The sequence below is a fragment of the Colletotrichum gloeosporioides genome, assembly GCF_011800055.1.
Source record: "Colletotrichum gloeosporioides strain Lc1 chromosome Unknown consensus_117, whole genome shotgun sequence".
In the NCBI taxonomy this organism is placed as follows: domain Eukaryota; kingdom Fungi; phylum Ascomycota; class Sordariomycetes; order Glomerellales; family Glomerellaceae; genus Colletotrichum; species Colletotrichum gloeosporioides.
The window spans coordinates 1,517,239-1,531,828 of record NW_025544762.1 but is presented as its reverse complement, the minus strand read 5'-3'; the positions used below and the strand labels follow the sequence as shown (position 1 = coordinate 1,531,828).

The 14,590-nt window shown below is 54.2% G+C and overlaps 5 protein-coding genes across 5 annotated transcripts; 3 read left to right on the top strand and 2 right to left on the bottom strand.

Annotated features, from left to right (window-relative positions):
* Window positions 1-882: 882 nt before the first annotated feature.
* GCG54_00009356 (Sexual differentiation process protein isp4) lies at window positions 883-3,573 on the bottom strand (the record flags this gene model as incomplete). The annotated part of the gene is made up of 4 exons (XM_045409304.1): window positions 883-1,835; window positions 1,886-2,861; window positions 2,921-3,204; window positions 3,255-3,573. The coding sequence occupies 4 exons, from the start codon at window positions 3,571-3,573 to the stop codon at window positions 883-885; spliced, it is 2,532 nt and encodes an 843-aa protein (XP_045256549.1).
* Window positions 3,574-5,144: 1,571 nt separating this feature from the next.
* On the top strand, window positions 5,145-6,266 carry GCG54_00009355 (U3 small nucleolar ribonucleoprotein IMP4; the record flags this gene model as incomplete). The annotated part of the gene is given in 3 exon segments (XM_045409303.1): window positions 5,145-5,161; window positions 5,421-5,891; window positions 5,909-6,266. 3 exon segments carry the CDS (start codon window positions 5,145-5,147, stop codon window positions 6,264-6,266), a joined length of 846 nt encoding a protein of 281 aa, XP_045256548.1.
* A 1,474-nt stretch (window positions 6,267-7,740) lies between these two features.
* GCG54_00009354 (Glutamate decarboxylase) lies at window positions 7,741-9,539 on the top strand (the record flags this gene model as incomplete). Its single annotated transcript, XM_045409302.1, has 3 exons — window positions 7,741-7,758; window positions 7,810-8,048; window positions 8,099-9,539. The coding sequence occupies 3 exons, from the start codon at window positions 7,741-7,743 to the stop codon at window positions 9,537-9,539; spliced, it is 1,698 nt and encodes a 565-aa protein (XP_045256547.1).
* A 468-nt stretch (window positions 9,540-10,007) lies between these two features.
* On the bottom strand, window positions 10,008-10,550 carry GCG54_00009353 (uncharacterized protein; the record flags this gene model as incomplete). Its single annotated transcript, XM_045409301.1, has 1 exon — window positions 10,008-10,550. One exon carries the CDS (start codon window positions 10,548-10,550, stop codon window positions 10,008-10,010), a length of 543 nt encoding a protein of 180 aa, XP_045256546.1.
* Window positions 10,551-11,244: 694 nt separating this feature from the next.
* Window positions 11,245-13,207, top strand: GCG54_00009352 (ATP-dependent RNA helicase SUB2; the record flags this gene model as incomplete). Its single annotated transcript, XM_045409300.1, has 4 exons — window positions 11,245-11,470; window positions 12,024-12,434; window positions 12,486-13,104; window positions 13,159-13,207. 4 exons carry the CDS (start codon window positions 11,245-11,247, stop codon window positions 13,205-13,207), a joined length of 1,305 nt encoding a protein of 434 aa, XP_045256545.1.
* Window positions 13,208-14,590: the final 1,383 nt, after the last annotated feature.

Sequence of the window (14,590 nt, the reverse complement as noted above, 5' to 3'; positions counted from 1 at the left end):
TGAGGGAGGTCCCCGAGGATTTCGGTGAAATGACCGGTCATCTCGGTCATATACTCAAAGGGCGACGGCCCTTCATGGAACGAACGAGGCTCCTGGGCTGTGCCTGGCCAGAAGGGATGCACGACATTTGTTGTCTTGTTCCGTCATGTCAGGGAGCTCTTACGGAATCCTGTTCCCTTTGGCCTCGAGATTGCAATCAGCCGCCGAGGAGGGCAAGGAGGGCTCTTCGTTTTCTGGCCCCTCCCGACATAATGGGTTGGTCGCTGGTGATCTTCGCATCTTATCGCGATCGCGATCCAGGGAAGGTTTGATGCTTGGTGTCTCAGGAGACGTGACCCAGTCTGGGCCAGGGAGGGGAGTGTCCATTTGTGGCGTCGGTTTAGGTAGCCTGGCTGTGCCTGACAACAGCTGAGCAGTGCACAGCTTCCGGGTCGTCCGTAAACATGGAAATTTCTGGGCCAAGGGGGTGCAGGTAGCAGATATGTCTGTCTTGATGTCGTCCATAGCTGTTACTGGAACAGAAGGTGATGAAGCATCTGTATGACTTCTTCTGCCAAGAACAAACGCAAGCAACGTTGCTGAATCGAACTTGACGACTTAGACCACCCGCTCAACCGTCTCTCAAAACTGACTCATCGATAAGTTCGTAGATTCATACTTAAAATTTAGATATGCAAGCAGATTCGCACTGAGGTATCATCAGCAGCACAGACAACCCTCGTTTCCGAGCTAAATATCCAAAGACTCCTTCCTCCCAATGGGCCATTAGACCGTAGTACATATAAAAGGCCGCCGAACTCCTAAAATCCGAGCAAATCGAACATCATTAGCATCTTTCTCCATCTTTGGCGCATGTTCCCATTCTTGATATCTTTAGTCCCCTCAAGGCCAGGTGCTGGACCCAATCTTCTCACTGCCTGAGACGTGCGTTTTGATGGCATCGCCTCTCCAGTCCATCGTCTCAAAGACCTGAACGTTGCCCCACCATTGAGGCGGCCTGGCAGATGTCAGGTACAGCGTGAAGAAGATGATCAGCGTTGCCACAATCAGGCCACAGTCCAAGGCTGCCGAAGTGATGTAGTTGTACTGAAGCCACCAGCCAGTGTATCTGCGCTTGATGAAGAAGTTGAAGATTGTGCCGACGGTGGCCCAGCAGAGGTAGATGTAGACACTGGCGGGCGGCAACCAACCGGAGCCACCGTACAGAAGGGGCGTGTTGACGTAGCGCCAGATGCTCTTGGGCCACTTGCGGGCAAGGAACCAGGTGATGACAGGGGTGATGGCACCAACAAGCCAAAACCACTGGAGGGACGAGTAAAGAGCATTGCCGGAGAAGATTCGAGCAGGTCCAATTGCACCCCAGATAATCGAAGCCGTGAAGAATACGCGACCGCCGGGGCAGGTGTAGTTGCTGGGCTGATCGGGCTGGCAAACATCGGGAATGGCGCCTAGGGCCCAGTTCATCACAGCAATCTGGACCACAGCAGACCACAGCGAGGCGATAAGCTGGGATGCAAACATGGTGCGAGGAGGAACCTTCATGTAGTGGCCGAGCTTGAGATCCTGCGCAAAGTAGAGCGCCTGCGACATGCAGATGTATCCGTAGTTCTTGAACATCATCATGGCGAGAGGTCGGCCGGGCACCATGTAACCAATGATGAATTCAGTCAGAACGTTGAGACCTAGCTGGATGTTCGTGATGGCCTGCACGATGCCGATGGGGATAAGCCAGAAAACGGGAATCAGAATGCAGACGACGTATGCCCAAGCAGGGAAGCCTGTGGGCCAGCCCGCAACGACGCCGAACGACATGGCGACCATGACAACGAAGAGAGCTATGTGTGTCAGCTTAAATCCAGATAGTTTATATAGAGGCGTTGCTTACCAAGGTACCACCAGTCTTCAGCATCGCGGTACTTCTTCATCAAGCGCATGTGTACATCATCCTCCTGGTGACGGGCCAACTTGAACTGACTCCAGATCTCTGTGCCGTGGTAAAGCACAACGTGAACGACGACTGCAGCTACGGCAGCGAAGGACAAGGCGTACGCGAGAGCGAATTGGGTAGGCAGGTAGAGCGGCGAGTAAGCGTTGTATGCAGTCTCATTGAACTGGAAGTTGGCGTCGAGAATGCGAGACACATTGTAGACGGCGCCCGTGTTATCGAACGACTCGGAGCTCTGGACCGGGAAGTAGTCGGCGTACCATGTGCCGGAGAAGTGGATGCCGGAGGAGATGATGACGAAAAAGATGATGATACCGGCAATGACGTTGGCAATGGCGTGGAATGGCGGAATCAGAGGCGAGGTCAAGTAGCCTGAGATGACCGTCCAATCGAAGGAGATGGGCATCAGACCATAGCCCGACAAACCACCAAAGACCTTGTTGACGATCACATTCTCGGGCGCAATCCAGCAAATCCACGTAAAATACGAGAGACCCTGGAAGATCCAACCGGGGAACCAGTACCAGATGAAAGCACCGCTACCGACGATAAGGAACCAGCGGTAGCGGCCGATCTTCCAACCGTTTGTCTTAGAGGGGTCGGATCCAGAGTGATCGTGAAGCGTGTAGAACAGCGCGCAATTGACCAAGTTTGAGGGCCAAATCATGGCCGCAGGCCAAACAAGGAAACGTCGGGCCAAGCCAGCGAGGCCATAACCAGTGCAGAGTGTGGTGACGCCGAAAAGCAGCTGGAATGCCCAACCGAAGTGCTGCTTGTAGAAGAGTTGCTGGGCAAGCAGGACATCGGTCGCGTACAAGACACCGCCTCCATACGCAGCCTGTGCGATCGTATTAGCACTGTCATGAAATGTGTACAGCCGTTGCATCTCCTTGGCGCCTGAGATCTCAGAGCTTGGCTATCGCCACATAGGGGATTTCCCAAGAAGTCCTGTCATGTTTGGTGATTCGCACTTACATTAGACATAGCAACAATGATAACGTGCTCCTTGTAGTTGAATTTTCCGGGCCTGAGGTTGAACTTGATACCGAAGACATTTTGTTCCTTATCAGGCATAACCAAATCCCAGCCCTTGCCGATGGGGTACGCAATAAGCTGGACGACGTATGTCGTGATTGTGACGCTGGGGTTTCGAAGCGAAAACAGCATGTTGACACCGGAGCCGACAGTGCAGAGCAACAAGCCAATGACCCAGGCGCGGATCGTGTTGGCAGGCAAATCGACATCATAATTTCTTACCACTGCGCGGACCTGTGCAGCACCAAGTCAGCGATTTGAACGGTTTCCTTACTCGCCCTGGCCTCCTTCTGCGCTTTTTCGTCCCATGTTCTGCGCGCAGAGACCTCCTTCTCACGTACCTCGGGATAGGGCGAGTTGTCCTCCATAAGAGCCTGCTCGATCTCGAGTCCCTTCTCGGCGTTCCCCGTGGCGAGTGCTGTGTCGACATCGTTGAGCTCGTCGATTGGCATATTCGGGTCGAGCTTGTGCGCCTTCTCGAACTGAGCCAGAGCCTTCAAGGGCTCAATACCGGTGGCCTCGGCATCGTCTTCCAGGGCGGGGTACGGCGTGATCTCCTCGGGCTCGCCGCGCTTGCGAAAAAAGGACGGCATCGTGATCGTTGGGCGAGGGCGTCGTGTCCCTCTCTCCTTCGCTCTACTTTCGACAGAGTAGAATGAAAGATGAGAGATTGCAACGCCGATTGCGGATGGGTTGAAGGGCGACGATGGTCGAGATAAGCAGCGGACGAAAAGAAGGCCCCAAGGCCACAACGGGACTGGGAGACTGCGGGCGCCAAGGGCTTTTTTCAATTAATCAAGCGAGAGGATGGCGGCGACGGTGGTGCCGGTCGGCAGTCTGCAGGCTAAGATGCGTGATGTGACAAGGACTGAGCCAGCCAACAAGCCAGTCAAAATCCCACTTTCCGCAGATCACCACGAGAGCGCGATCCTCTGGCTTGTGGTATCTGGGGGAGGTGTCGGTCTGGTGGTTCCTGAAGGGTCTGCTGCTGGGAGAAGAGTGCGCTTCACGGCTGAATAGAGGAGCCGTGGAGACAATGGCACGGCACAACCAACAGCAGCGGGAGAGGGTGAGGCGATTCTTTTTCCTCCCGGCCACCCTCTATCTATCTCCCCATATCAGCGTGGGTGTGACTGCGGGCTCCTCTTTGGGTACTTCGGGCGACGCGTTGGATGGGGGGCCGGCCAAAGGAACCAGAGAGAATTCGGCGCTCTAGCGTGCTATCACGACACAAAAGCAGCCCCGACAGCCCGCAGCTCCAGCGGCCGTTTATTGACCTTCCTCTTTTGGGGTAGCGACAGCCGAGGGGCTGTGGAGGAGGCGAGGGGAAAGAAGAATGGTTCGCCGGGGGTTCGATGGTGACATTGGTTGACAAGACAGGCAGCAGGCTGGTCCACTCCCTTCTCTAGCGACCTCGAGCAGCCGTGCGACCCCCGGAACGCGCTGAAGGCCGTCTCTATCGATTGACGCCTCGGTGGCTCGCTCCTTATTTTGGCGGGCTAGAAGGGGTCCTTTTGGCACTCTTTGTCGAAGAAACATGGGGATCAGCGGATCACAAAGCCGCCGCCATTGCCCCTGTCACCGATCCGGGAGTCGCTGGGACTGATCATCCGAAGTATCGATTGTTGAAAAGCACGGCCAGATTGGCGAATCAACTGCAAACAGCGTCTCGTCTGAAGTGTCCGTAGCTCTGGCTGTCATCGCCTCGAGCCGGCCCAGCCCGACTGACAGCGTACGAGCTCTCACTGCCCAAGCAAAAGTCTCAGGGAACCGGGCTTGAATGCTCTGACGGGGGCTGCCATCGGTCTCTGGCTGGTGGGATTACGCAGTGTGCCACTGCTACCCGTCCATCGGCCCAGGCTCTAAGCATTGCGCGAGACTTGGCGAGTCACTGAAATGGACCTTCTGTCGAATTGTGCCGCGTCAACGAATCACCAGCCATTCTATTCAGCTTGTGAAAGCTGGGCGACCTGGGTATTCCTGGCTTATCGCCCAAATCGAATGAAAGGACCCGAATGGCGAATGGGAGACCCTAGTGAAAGCTGACAATCTTATTTCCGATGAAGCGGTTTTCCCCCGCGGCCAGTCCCTTCTCAACCAAGACTAGCGTTTGGACGCTTAGACATCGGGATACCTCGGCCCGTAGCCCATTCTTCCATTCAGCATGCTCACCTCAGTGAGGTGAAAGCACAGACCTTGGACTGAATTGCTGACATAATGCAGCAACTCGTATCGAGAATTCAAGTTTGAAGGGTCGTTTGAGTGTAAAGAGGAACTGAATTCTTCTAATTATCACAATGTTGCAGGTGAGCTTCTGTTCGGCTATCTAGAAGCATGCAACATGACTGATCTTGTGTTAGGCACGAAAACATTCAAGGCGCTAAAGGGTCTACCTCCACCGCCGGGCTCTCACCCTTCAAGAGAGTGCAGTAGCTGACAGGCGAGCCCGCCTCAAGGAGTCGTTGGCAACCGGCAAGTCACTCCCCGTCGACACTGCCAACGATGCCCGGCTTCGCAAGGACTTCTCATACGACGAATCCGCCGAGGCCTTGCAGTCCCTCGACGACGAGTATGAAACTCTGTCCGGTCTCCAGGACCCGCGGGTTCTCATCGCTACCTCCCGTTCTCCTTCAAGCAGGCTTCAAGGCTCTTCCAAAGACCTCCGTCTGTTGATGCCAACGGCCACGGTCATCAACCGCGGCACTATGACTTTGCAAGACCTCGTCCGCGTTGCCAACGCCACTGGTCTCACTGACATCGTCCATGTTCACGAACACCGCGGCACCCCGTCGGCTTTGACGATATCTCATCTTCCTCATGGTCCGACCATCAGCTTCAGCCTTCACAACGTCAAGACACGCCAGGACTTGCCAAATGCGCTGCGCGGCAATATTTCAAAGAGCTATCCCCCGTATGTTATACCTCGAGGCTGCTCTCCGTCAATGTACTGACATACCTCACAGATCTCATCTTTGATGGTTTCTCCACGGAACTCGGCAAGCGTGTGCAGCGAGTCCTTCAGCACTTGTTCCCTCCGAGAGATTCATCCATGAAAGCGGGCAACCGAACGGTCACATCTAAGCGTCTGGAGGACGACAGCATCGAGGTGCGCCATCATTTGTATGTACGGACTGGTTACGACCAGCTGGAGTTGTCTGAAGTTGGCCCCCGAGTGACCATGCGGACATTCTCCATCAGGAATTGTACGTTGGAAGAACGGGAGGGCGGCGTGGAGTGGCAAATGAACCACTACACGAGAACGGCGAGAAAGAAGACGGTGCTTTAGATTTGCGACCGCTGTGGGCGATGGAGAAGCTGGAGGCTGCTATTAGCATCAAAAGAATGGAATTCGGATACTCAAGGGAATGAGTCGAGTGAACCTATTAAGGGGTTTCTACCCGAGACCGCCTAATTTTCCTGTGTCTGCGCGGCTATATTTCCTGTGCACTTAAGTACTCCTATTGAAAGCAACAGTAATAATAGAAGTGACGATAATAATAGAAGACGACGATGACGACGAACATAACGAAGACGAAGACGAAGACGACGATGATGACGACGACGATAAAGTAATTATAGAATAGCCACAGGAAAAATAGGAAGTCTCTTCTACCCTGCCCTGCCAGAGGCTGCTGTCGCTATTGTGCGGTGCCATCGTTAGCATCATCTATGTCGTTGTGCTACAATTTTGACAGTCCCAAACGGCATGGCTAGCCAGCATCCTGTGTGTGTGGTCGGAAGCTTTGATATTCCAGCATCTGCTCTTGGACAGAGTCCGAAGATGTTATGCCAAATTTCCCAAGATATTCTAGCTCATGTATCCAGGAACAACTCATAGTCAGATGATGCATCGACGTCGACGAGATGTGTTGGTTTCTGCCGGTGCTACTGCGCAACTGCAGCGCCAAGCCGGGACGGGACCCACCTGCCAGTGGATGGGCGGATCGGCGAGGCCCCCTCAGGGAACCCGACACTCACAGGCGCCGAATGCAGGCCGTAGCTTCAGGTATCTTCAGCTGTCAGCTCCAAATGCCGTCACTCATCATCAGTGGATGGCTGGCCAAACCATCTGAGCACTGGTAGCTCTCTTCCTTTGAGGTTTCCTCCAGCCTGCGTCCAGTCAATGCTTCGGATGAAAACCACAGTCATCAGAACCAAGCTCCAACATCCGTTTCTAACTTGACACGCAATTGCACTGCAGCAGCGGCCAGTAACAAGAGCACCGCAACGTCAGCAGGCGCACGAACAGCTCCACCGGCAAAGTCGGCACCCTGCACAGCCCAAGCTCCACGCAGCAGCACAAGCTTCCATCATAACTGCCCCTGGCCTTGGCAGGAACCTGGAAGTTTGCGACTAAGAGTTCATCGCGATCTCTCCGCTCGCTCGGCCCGCGGGTACGTTACGAGCTAGAGCTAGTCTTTTGGGGCTGAAAGACGTCTTTCTCAATGCATTACCAAACTTGCGACGATTCTGGGCCAAGGGGAGACCTCCGCGCTCCGCCCGGCCTGTGATATGTCGTCATTCATTCCTCATCATCCGGCCTGGCAAGCCGCGCACTTGTATTTCCACGCTCAGCCAGCCGTTTGGAGGTGAGCTATGGAGCTTTGATCTGGTATTTAAGCCTCAGGAGACGGTGATCCCCCATTCTTGGCACACTTTGTCTGGACATCAATCCATCTCATTTTGACTTCCAAGTGAGATCTTACCGTGAAATCGACTCGTGATACCCACTAAGGAGCTTCTACCATACGACCGCCATCATGCCTCTCGCAAGCCATGTGAGTGTCCTGCGTGAAGACATCGCAAGCACCTCCAACTGACAATTCTAGGTCAACCCGGAGGAGATCGTCCAAAGACTCCAAGCAACTCACATCACCCCTCCCGGGCACACGAACATGCGCAGCCATGCCACCTCGGCCCATATCCACCCTTTCGACTCTCGCTACACGTCCCAGATGAACATCCCCAAGTACAAGATTCCAGAAGAAGGAGCTCCGGGAGATACCGTCTTCCAGATGATCAGGGACGAGCTTGACCTCGATGGCAAGCCGAACCTCAACCTGGCCAGGTAAGTCAATGGCCCGGTGCAAATCATCATTCGTCACTAACATCATCAAGCTTCGTGGGCACCTTCATGGAGCCTAACGCAACGCAATTGATGCAAGAGAACCTCGCCAAGAACCTCTCCGACGCCGACGAGTACCCTGCCATGATGGACATGCACCAGCGCTGCATCTCCATCATCTCCCACCTCTGGGGCGTACAACCCGGCGAAAAGGCCCTCGGCTCAGCCACCACAGGCTCCTCCGAGGCTATCCACCTCGGCGGTCTCGCCATGAAGCGCAGATGGCAGCAACGCAGGAAGGAACAAGGGAAAGACGCATCCAAGCCCAACATCCTCATGGGCGCCAACGCTCAGGTCGCTCTCGAGAAGTTTGCGCGCTACTTTGACGTCGAGGCCCGCATTCTGCCCGTGAGCAAGAAGAGCCACTACTGTCTTGACGCGGATCTGGTGAGGGAGAACATTGACGAGAACACCATCGGCGTATTCGTCATTCTCGGCAGCACATACACCGGCCACTACGAGCCCGTCGAGGAGATTTCCAAGATTCTTGACAAGTACCAGGAGGAGACAGGCATCGACATCCCCATCCATGTTGATGCTGCGTCTGGCGGCTTCATCGCCCCCTTCACCCACGCCGGGGCTGGCGGAGGCGCCAAGTGGAACTTTGAGCTTCCTCGCGTGAAGTCGATCAACACTTCCGGTCATAAGTTCGGCCTCGTGTACGCCGGTCTCGGCTGGATCATTTGGCGCGACGAGTCGTATCTCCCGGAAGACCTCGTCTTCGAGCTGCACTACCTTGGCGGCACCGAAAAGTCCTTCACCCTCAACTTCTCCCGCCCTGGTGCGCAGGTCATCGTGCAGTACTACAACCTCATCCATCTCGGCTTCGAGGGTTACCGCTGCATCATGGAGAACTGCCTCTCCAACTCGCGTCTGCTCGCTGACAGCCTCGAGGCGACAGGGTGGTACACCGTCGTCTCTGACATCCACCGCCCAGCGCCAGGGAAGGCTACCAAGGGCGCCGTGAAGTCAGCCGTCAACCAGGCTTCTGCTGCCGTTGGTGGCGGAGAGATTGCACCCGAAGAGACGTCGGCCGACTACGTTGCCGGTTTGCCCGTGGTCTCATTCCGCTTGACAGACGAGTTCAAGAAGGATTACCCGCGTATCAAGCAGGAGACGATATCGCTCATGCTCCGCGCCAGGGGTTGGATTATTCCCAACTACCCCCTGCCGCCCAACGAGGAAAAGATTGAGATTCTGCGAGTGGTCGTGCGAGAGAGCATGACGTTCGACTTGCTTGAGCGTTTGCTGACGGATATCTCTGCCGTCACGGAGACATTGATGGAGAATGACGAGATTGATCTGCAGGTCTTGAAGAAGCACCATGGACGCAGGAAGGTGCGAGTCAAGGGTGACGAGGAGCATGAAAAGAAGCACGGAGTCGGGCAGGAAGTGAAGAGCATGAAGGATGGCATTCACCGTGCGGTTTGCTAAACGCCCACCGAACAGCTTAATACCCTCTGGTCAGTCACTATGTAGACCACCTCAGCTTGCAGAGAACCCAAAAAAGTTTCCTTATTCAATACATAACTTTCACTCAGTAAATCAAAAGCGTTATCAGAAAACATCATTCGGCTCTTTGCCGGGGGTATCTTGACGTTGTAAGTACACGGCGAAGGTAGATTTCTGATTCTCCTTCGCAACCAGTATGTCTGTGACTAACACATTGGGTGATTGGACGCGAACACGATCTCTTCGCGCACTTCTTCCATAATGGAAGCCGAGGGCATGCTTGAGGTTGTCCCCATCATTCATGTCGACACTGTCCAAGAGCACGGCGCCGTCGAAAGCGTAGACTCGCTCGCCGGTTCCATCGTCACGGGCTGCTTGCTGCCCATGGCATGTTGTACCATCGTGCGGCGTCACGGAGCCATGGTATGAAGACTGTCAACGGGGAACGTCTCAATCAGCTGCGGCTTGCTCATCCGACACCGCAGCCTCTGGTTCATTCATTTCCACGTCCTTGTGGCTCTCCTCCACTGGCACTTCCTTGGGCCCCCGGAAGGGCCGCCTTTTTTGTCGTGGAGCGTTCACAGGATAGCGCTTTGCATGGCCGCAGGACTTGCATCTGGTGACCATGACATCCGCCCAAGGCTTCTTGCCGCCCTTGCTTGAGTTCTGGACTGTCGTTACGCAAGTTTGTCCTTCCACTAGGAGGGCGTCACAGTACTTGCACATCATCTGCTTCAGTGCTGAGCTGGGCCGAATTTGGGCCTTCAGAGAGACGGCTCGAATGTCGGAGATGAAGCGGCGAGCAAGCGTCTCGTTTGTGGTGGCATGTTTGTCCTGGGGAGGCTGAGCGTCATCGTGGGGTTTCGCCGCGGTTGGCTTTGAGTTGGAGGTTGTTGGCTGCACCGTTGCTAAGTAGCAGGCGGCTTGATGCAGGTACGACACCCGAGTGTATTGGGGCCGGTTTGACAAGCTCTCGCTTTTTGCCTTTGCCATTTTCGTCTCCCTGCGGCTTGTCCAGCGTTTCAAACAGTGAAAGGCATTGAGCGTAGTGTTGTGAGCAGAGTCAGTCTTGTCCAGGTCACCTTTACCATGAAAGTGGAAAAAAACACTGCAGGGGTTGCATGGATGGTGTAGGTGGCCTTGAGTGTCTCCAGCAGATGGAGAGGTTCTAGGCTGCAGGGCGCAAGCTGTCCCGAGCTGGACCAACCCCAGCGCAAAGGTTAACGCTACTGTGCTTGAGTCTGTATTGGCACTGTACTCAGAAGCGGGTCCTGGTCACATGATGTCGCTGAACTCAGCCTCTCACACGCGAAAGCTTTTGACCTTGGGGCGCCCGCCTTACCTTCGTGTCTTCCAAGTTCCTGGTCCTTCCACATCAACCACGGCGCCTGCCAACTCGCCATCCAACCTTACTTCCTCCCCAATTGCCATCTGAATTTAATTCTCTCGCCTTCCGTGTTTTACGGACCCGGCTAGCGTTTTCTTTCCACGAGCCGAACGACACCATCCGACTTTTTCTTTTTTTTTTTATTCAGCAAAGCTAGGAGCTACCGCGCTGCTAGCCCGTCATCCTCTCCTGATCAACCCAAGAAGCTTGCATCGTCAGCCTCGGGTCTTTCCTTCGCCACAGCCTTCTCGGCCGTTCTTTCAATAATCTCCAGCAACGTCGCCACCAGTAATCGACAACATGTCTGCTGAGGAGGATCTCATCGACTACTCCGACGAGGAGCTTCAGACCAACGAGACCGCGGCCGCCTCGAACGGAAAGAAGGCCGATGCTGCCGCCGCCGGTAACAACGTCGACAAGAAGGGCAGCTATGTCGGCATTCATTCGACCGGTTTCCGCGACTTCCTCTTGAAGCCCGAGCTTCTGCGCGCTATTGGCGATTGCGGTTTCGAGCATCCTTCGGAGGGTCAGTCCTGAGTTTATATACCCTAACCCATCATCATCCCCTCCCCTGTCAGCAAGCGTCCGTCCATCTCGCAAGCCCAAAAAGCCATCGAATTCGCCATCGAGGAAGTACCGAATCAAAATGCGGGAGTCAGCTGGATATCCATCTTTGTACGGGCATTGCTCGACAATCCACCGGTAACAGGTGGATGATACTGCGGTCTTGAGAGAGAGGGGAAAGCGTGACAGCACCCCCCTCCTACCGCGCGAACACTACGGTGTTCTCGAGTACTCTACAGTCGCAATGGTACTGCGAGAGCTCCGCCTCTCGAGTGCCCGACTACTTCTGTGCCACGGTCGCGTGTCGCAATGGTCGCTTTCGCGCCGCAAGCACCGCGATCGTGCCATGCCCTGCCATCGTCACTTGTGACTGATGAGCGTTTCTTGTTTGTGGAGGAGAGTGGAAACATTCGACTCAACATGGCTTCTTTTGCGCAGATGGACGGGCACTTTGCACGCCCTCTACGTCACTTCTGCTCTTGGAACAAATATCTAACATCGGCGCGACCCAACAGTCCAGCAAACCTGTATCCCTCAGGCGCTTCTCGGTGGAGACATCATCTGCCAGGCCAAGTCCGGTCTGGGAAAGACTGCCGTCTTCGTTCTCACCACCCTGCAACAAGTCGAGCCGGTTCAGGGCGAGGTTTCCGTCTTGGTTATGTGCCACACTCGTGAGCTTGCTTTCCAGATCCGCAACGAGTACAACCGTTTCAGCAAGTACATGCCCGACATTAAGACTGGTGTCTTCTACGGCGGAACCCCCATCCAGAAGGATGTCGAGACAATCAAGAACAAGGAGACCTGCCCTCACATCATTGTCGGCACTCCCGGCCGACTTAACGCGTTGGTCCGCGACAAGGTTCTCCGCCTCGGCAGCGTCCGCATCTTCGTTCTTGACGAGTGCGACAAGATGCTCGATCAGATCGGTGAGTCAATGCTCGCTCCCGCCGGCGAGGCTTTATAATAACAAGGATCAGACATGCGCCGTGACGTTCAGGAGATCTTCCGCGCCACCCCCACCCAGAAGCAGGTTATGATGTTCTCGGCCACCCTGTCCGACGACATCAAGCCCATCTGCAGGAAGTTCATGCAGAACCCTACCGAGCACTACGTCGACGAGGACACCAAGCTCACCCTGCACGGTCTCCAGCAGTACTACATCAAGCTCGAGGAGCGTGAGAAGAACCGCAAGCTCAACGAGCTTCTGGATGAGCTCCAGTTCAACCAGGTCATCATTTTCGTCAAGAGCACTCTGCGTGCGACCGAGCTGGATAAGTTGCTGAGAGAGTGCAACTTCCCCTCCATCGCCGTCCACTCCGGCGTCAGCCAGGAGGAGCGTATCCGTCGCTACAAGGAGTTCAAGGAGTTCAACAAGCGTATTTGTGTCGCCACCGACGTCTTCGGCAGAGGTATCGACATTGAGCGTATCAACCTGGCCATCAACTACGATCTGCCCGCCGACGCCGACTCCTACCTGCACAGAGTCGGTCGTGCTGGTCGTTTCGGTACCAAGGGTCTTGCCATCTCCTTCGTGAGCACCGACCAGGACAAGGAGGTTCTTACAGCTATTGAGAAGCGCTTCGAGGTTGCTCTGCCGTAAGTTTTCGTCCACCCTTGATACTATGTGCATATGGCTAACACGTTTCTCAGTGAGTTCCCCAAGGAGGGCATTGACGCCAGCACCTACATGGCTTCTTAAGCAAGTTGCCGGACGGCTGGGCCGGACTGGCCTGTCATTATGTTTTTTCTAAAAGGGTTCTGGTTTCGGGAATTTGCAAATTATGGTTGTCAGTGACGCACAAGAGTGGCCACAAGAAAAGAGATGAAGCTGCTTTCTCCGTGCAGATAAGAAAAGTCCATTGGCCTTTACCGGCCTTTTGCAATTTGTACAGAGTAGTTATCACGGGAATCAAGACTGGATCGCCAAGTTCAAGTTCTCTGCCATGTCATTTGTGAGATGTACTAACACGTTGAGGCTGTCAGCCATGGGGTGATTCACGACGGGAGCAACTATTGTAGCAGCAGCTTTTACTAACTCCGCGCCCTTACAAGCTTCCACCGGTGTTCGCTCAGGTAACTCCGTGACGGTAACTAGTCCGTTGTAGAGCTCCATTGCTCCCGTCTTCGTCGAAGCGCACCCCGGTACATGTTATCGTGAAGGACTTGCCAAAAGGTAGCATTTATTTCTACTCGGTCATGTGCTAATGGTAAGCGGAAGAGATTTTCGAGAAGCATACGGAGGACGTCACCACAAATATCTCCTCAAGAGATTGAGACGTTGTCGGATCACGATCTCGATGATGGAGATATCAACGGAAGCCATTCTCAGACGCTTTATGAAATCTTGGGGGGGCGAGGTAGATTTGCTACCATCCAATGTTCAACCAGTGCCGCATCTGTCGACTGCCGCACTGAACGCAGCGGACTTTTCGGCCCCCATAATGAGCTCCTTGAATACACCGACGGACTTGGAGCTTATGAAGATGGGTTTAAGCGTAGCTATCGTGAGCTTCGATACCGCTTCTTTGTTGCGTTTGATAAGCACGGAAACACCCAGCTGGAACACGACCTTGCTGTGCATTGCAACATCGAAATAACTCGTAAGTCAACCTCACATTCACATTGACTTTTGCTGACGGTCGACTGCGGCACCAGATCTTGGATCCTTCCTCCCTGCCCTCTTCCAGGAAATCAAGGGTACCAAGTGCGTGAAACATCACGCACATAGACACCACGACCGACGGCACCATGATATGTCGTCTTAATTACTGTCGTCGCCCCAAGCAGAGGTTGCCATCGTCATGGATACAGTACATCTAATTCAATTCCTGTATATATTCAATGCTAGTAAAGACTCTCCCCTCTTCAAAGTCACCATAAAGCTCGCTTTTTCTCTGTGGTATATATCATGAAGAATGGCATAATTTCAGCCCCTTCTTTAACAACAAATAAAAGCTGCAAATGCTCTCCTCCGACGTCATTTCTTCAGGTCCAAACCCATAGAGTTGAGAAGAATTATCAAGAACTGCATTAGAGCCAATGTAACACTATTAGGGACTCCTAAGGCAGCCTTGGTCTCCTC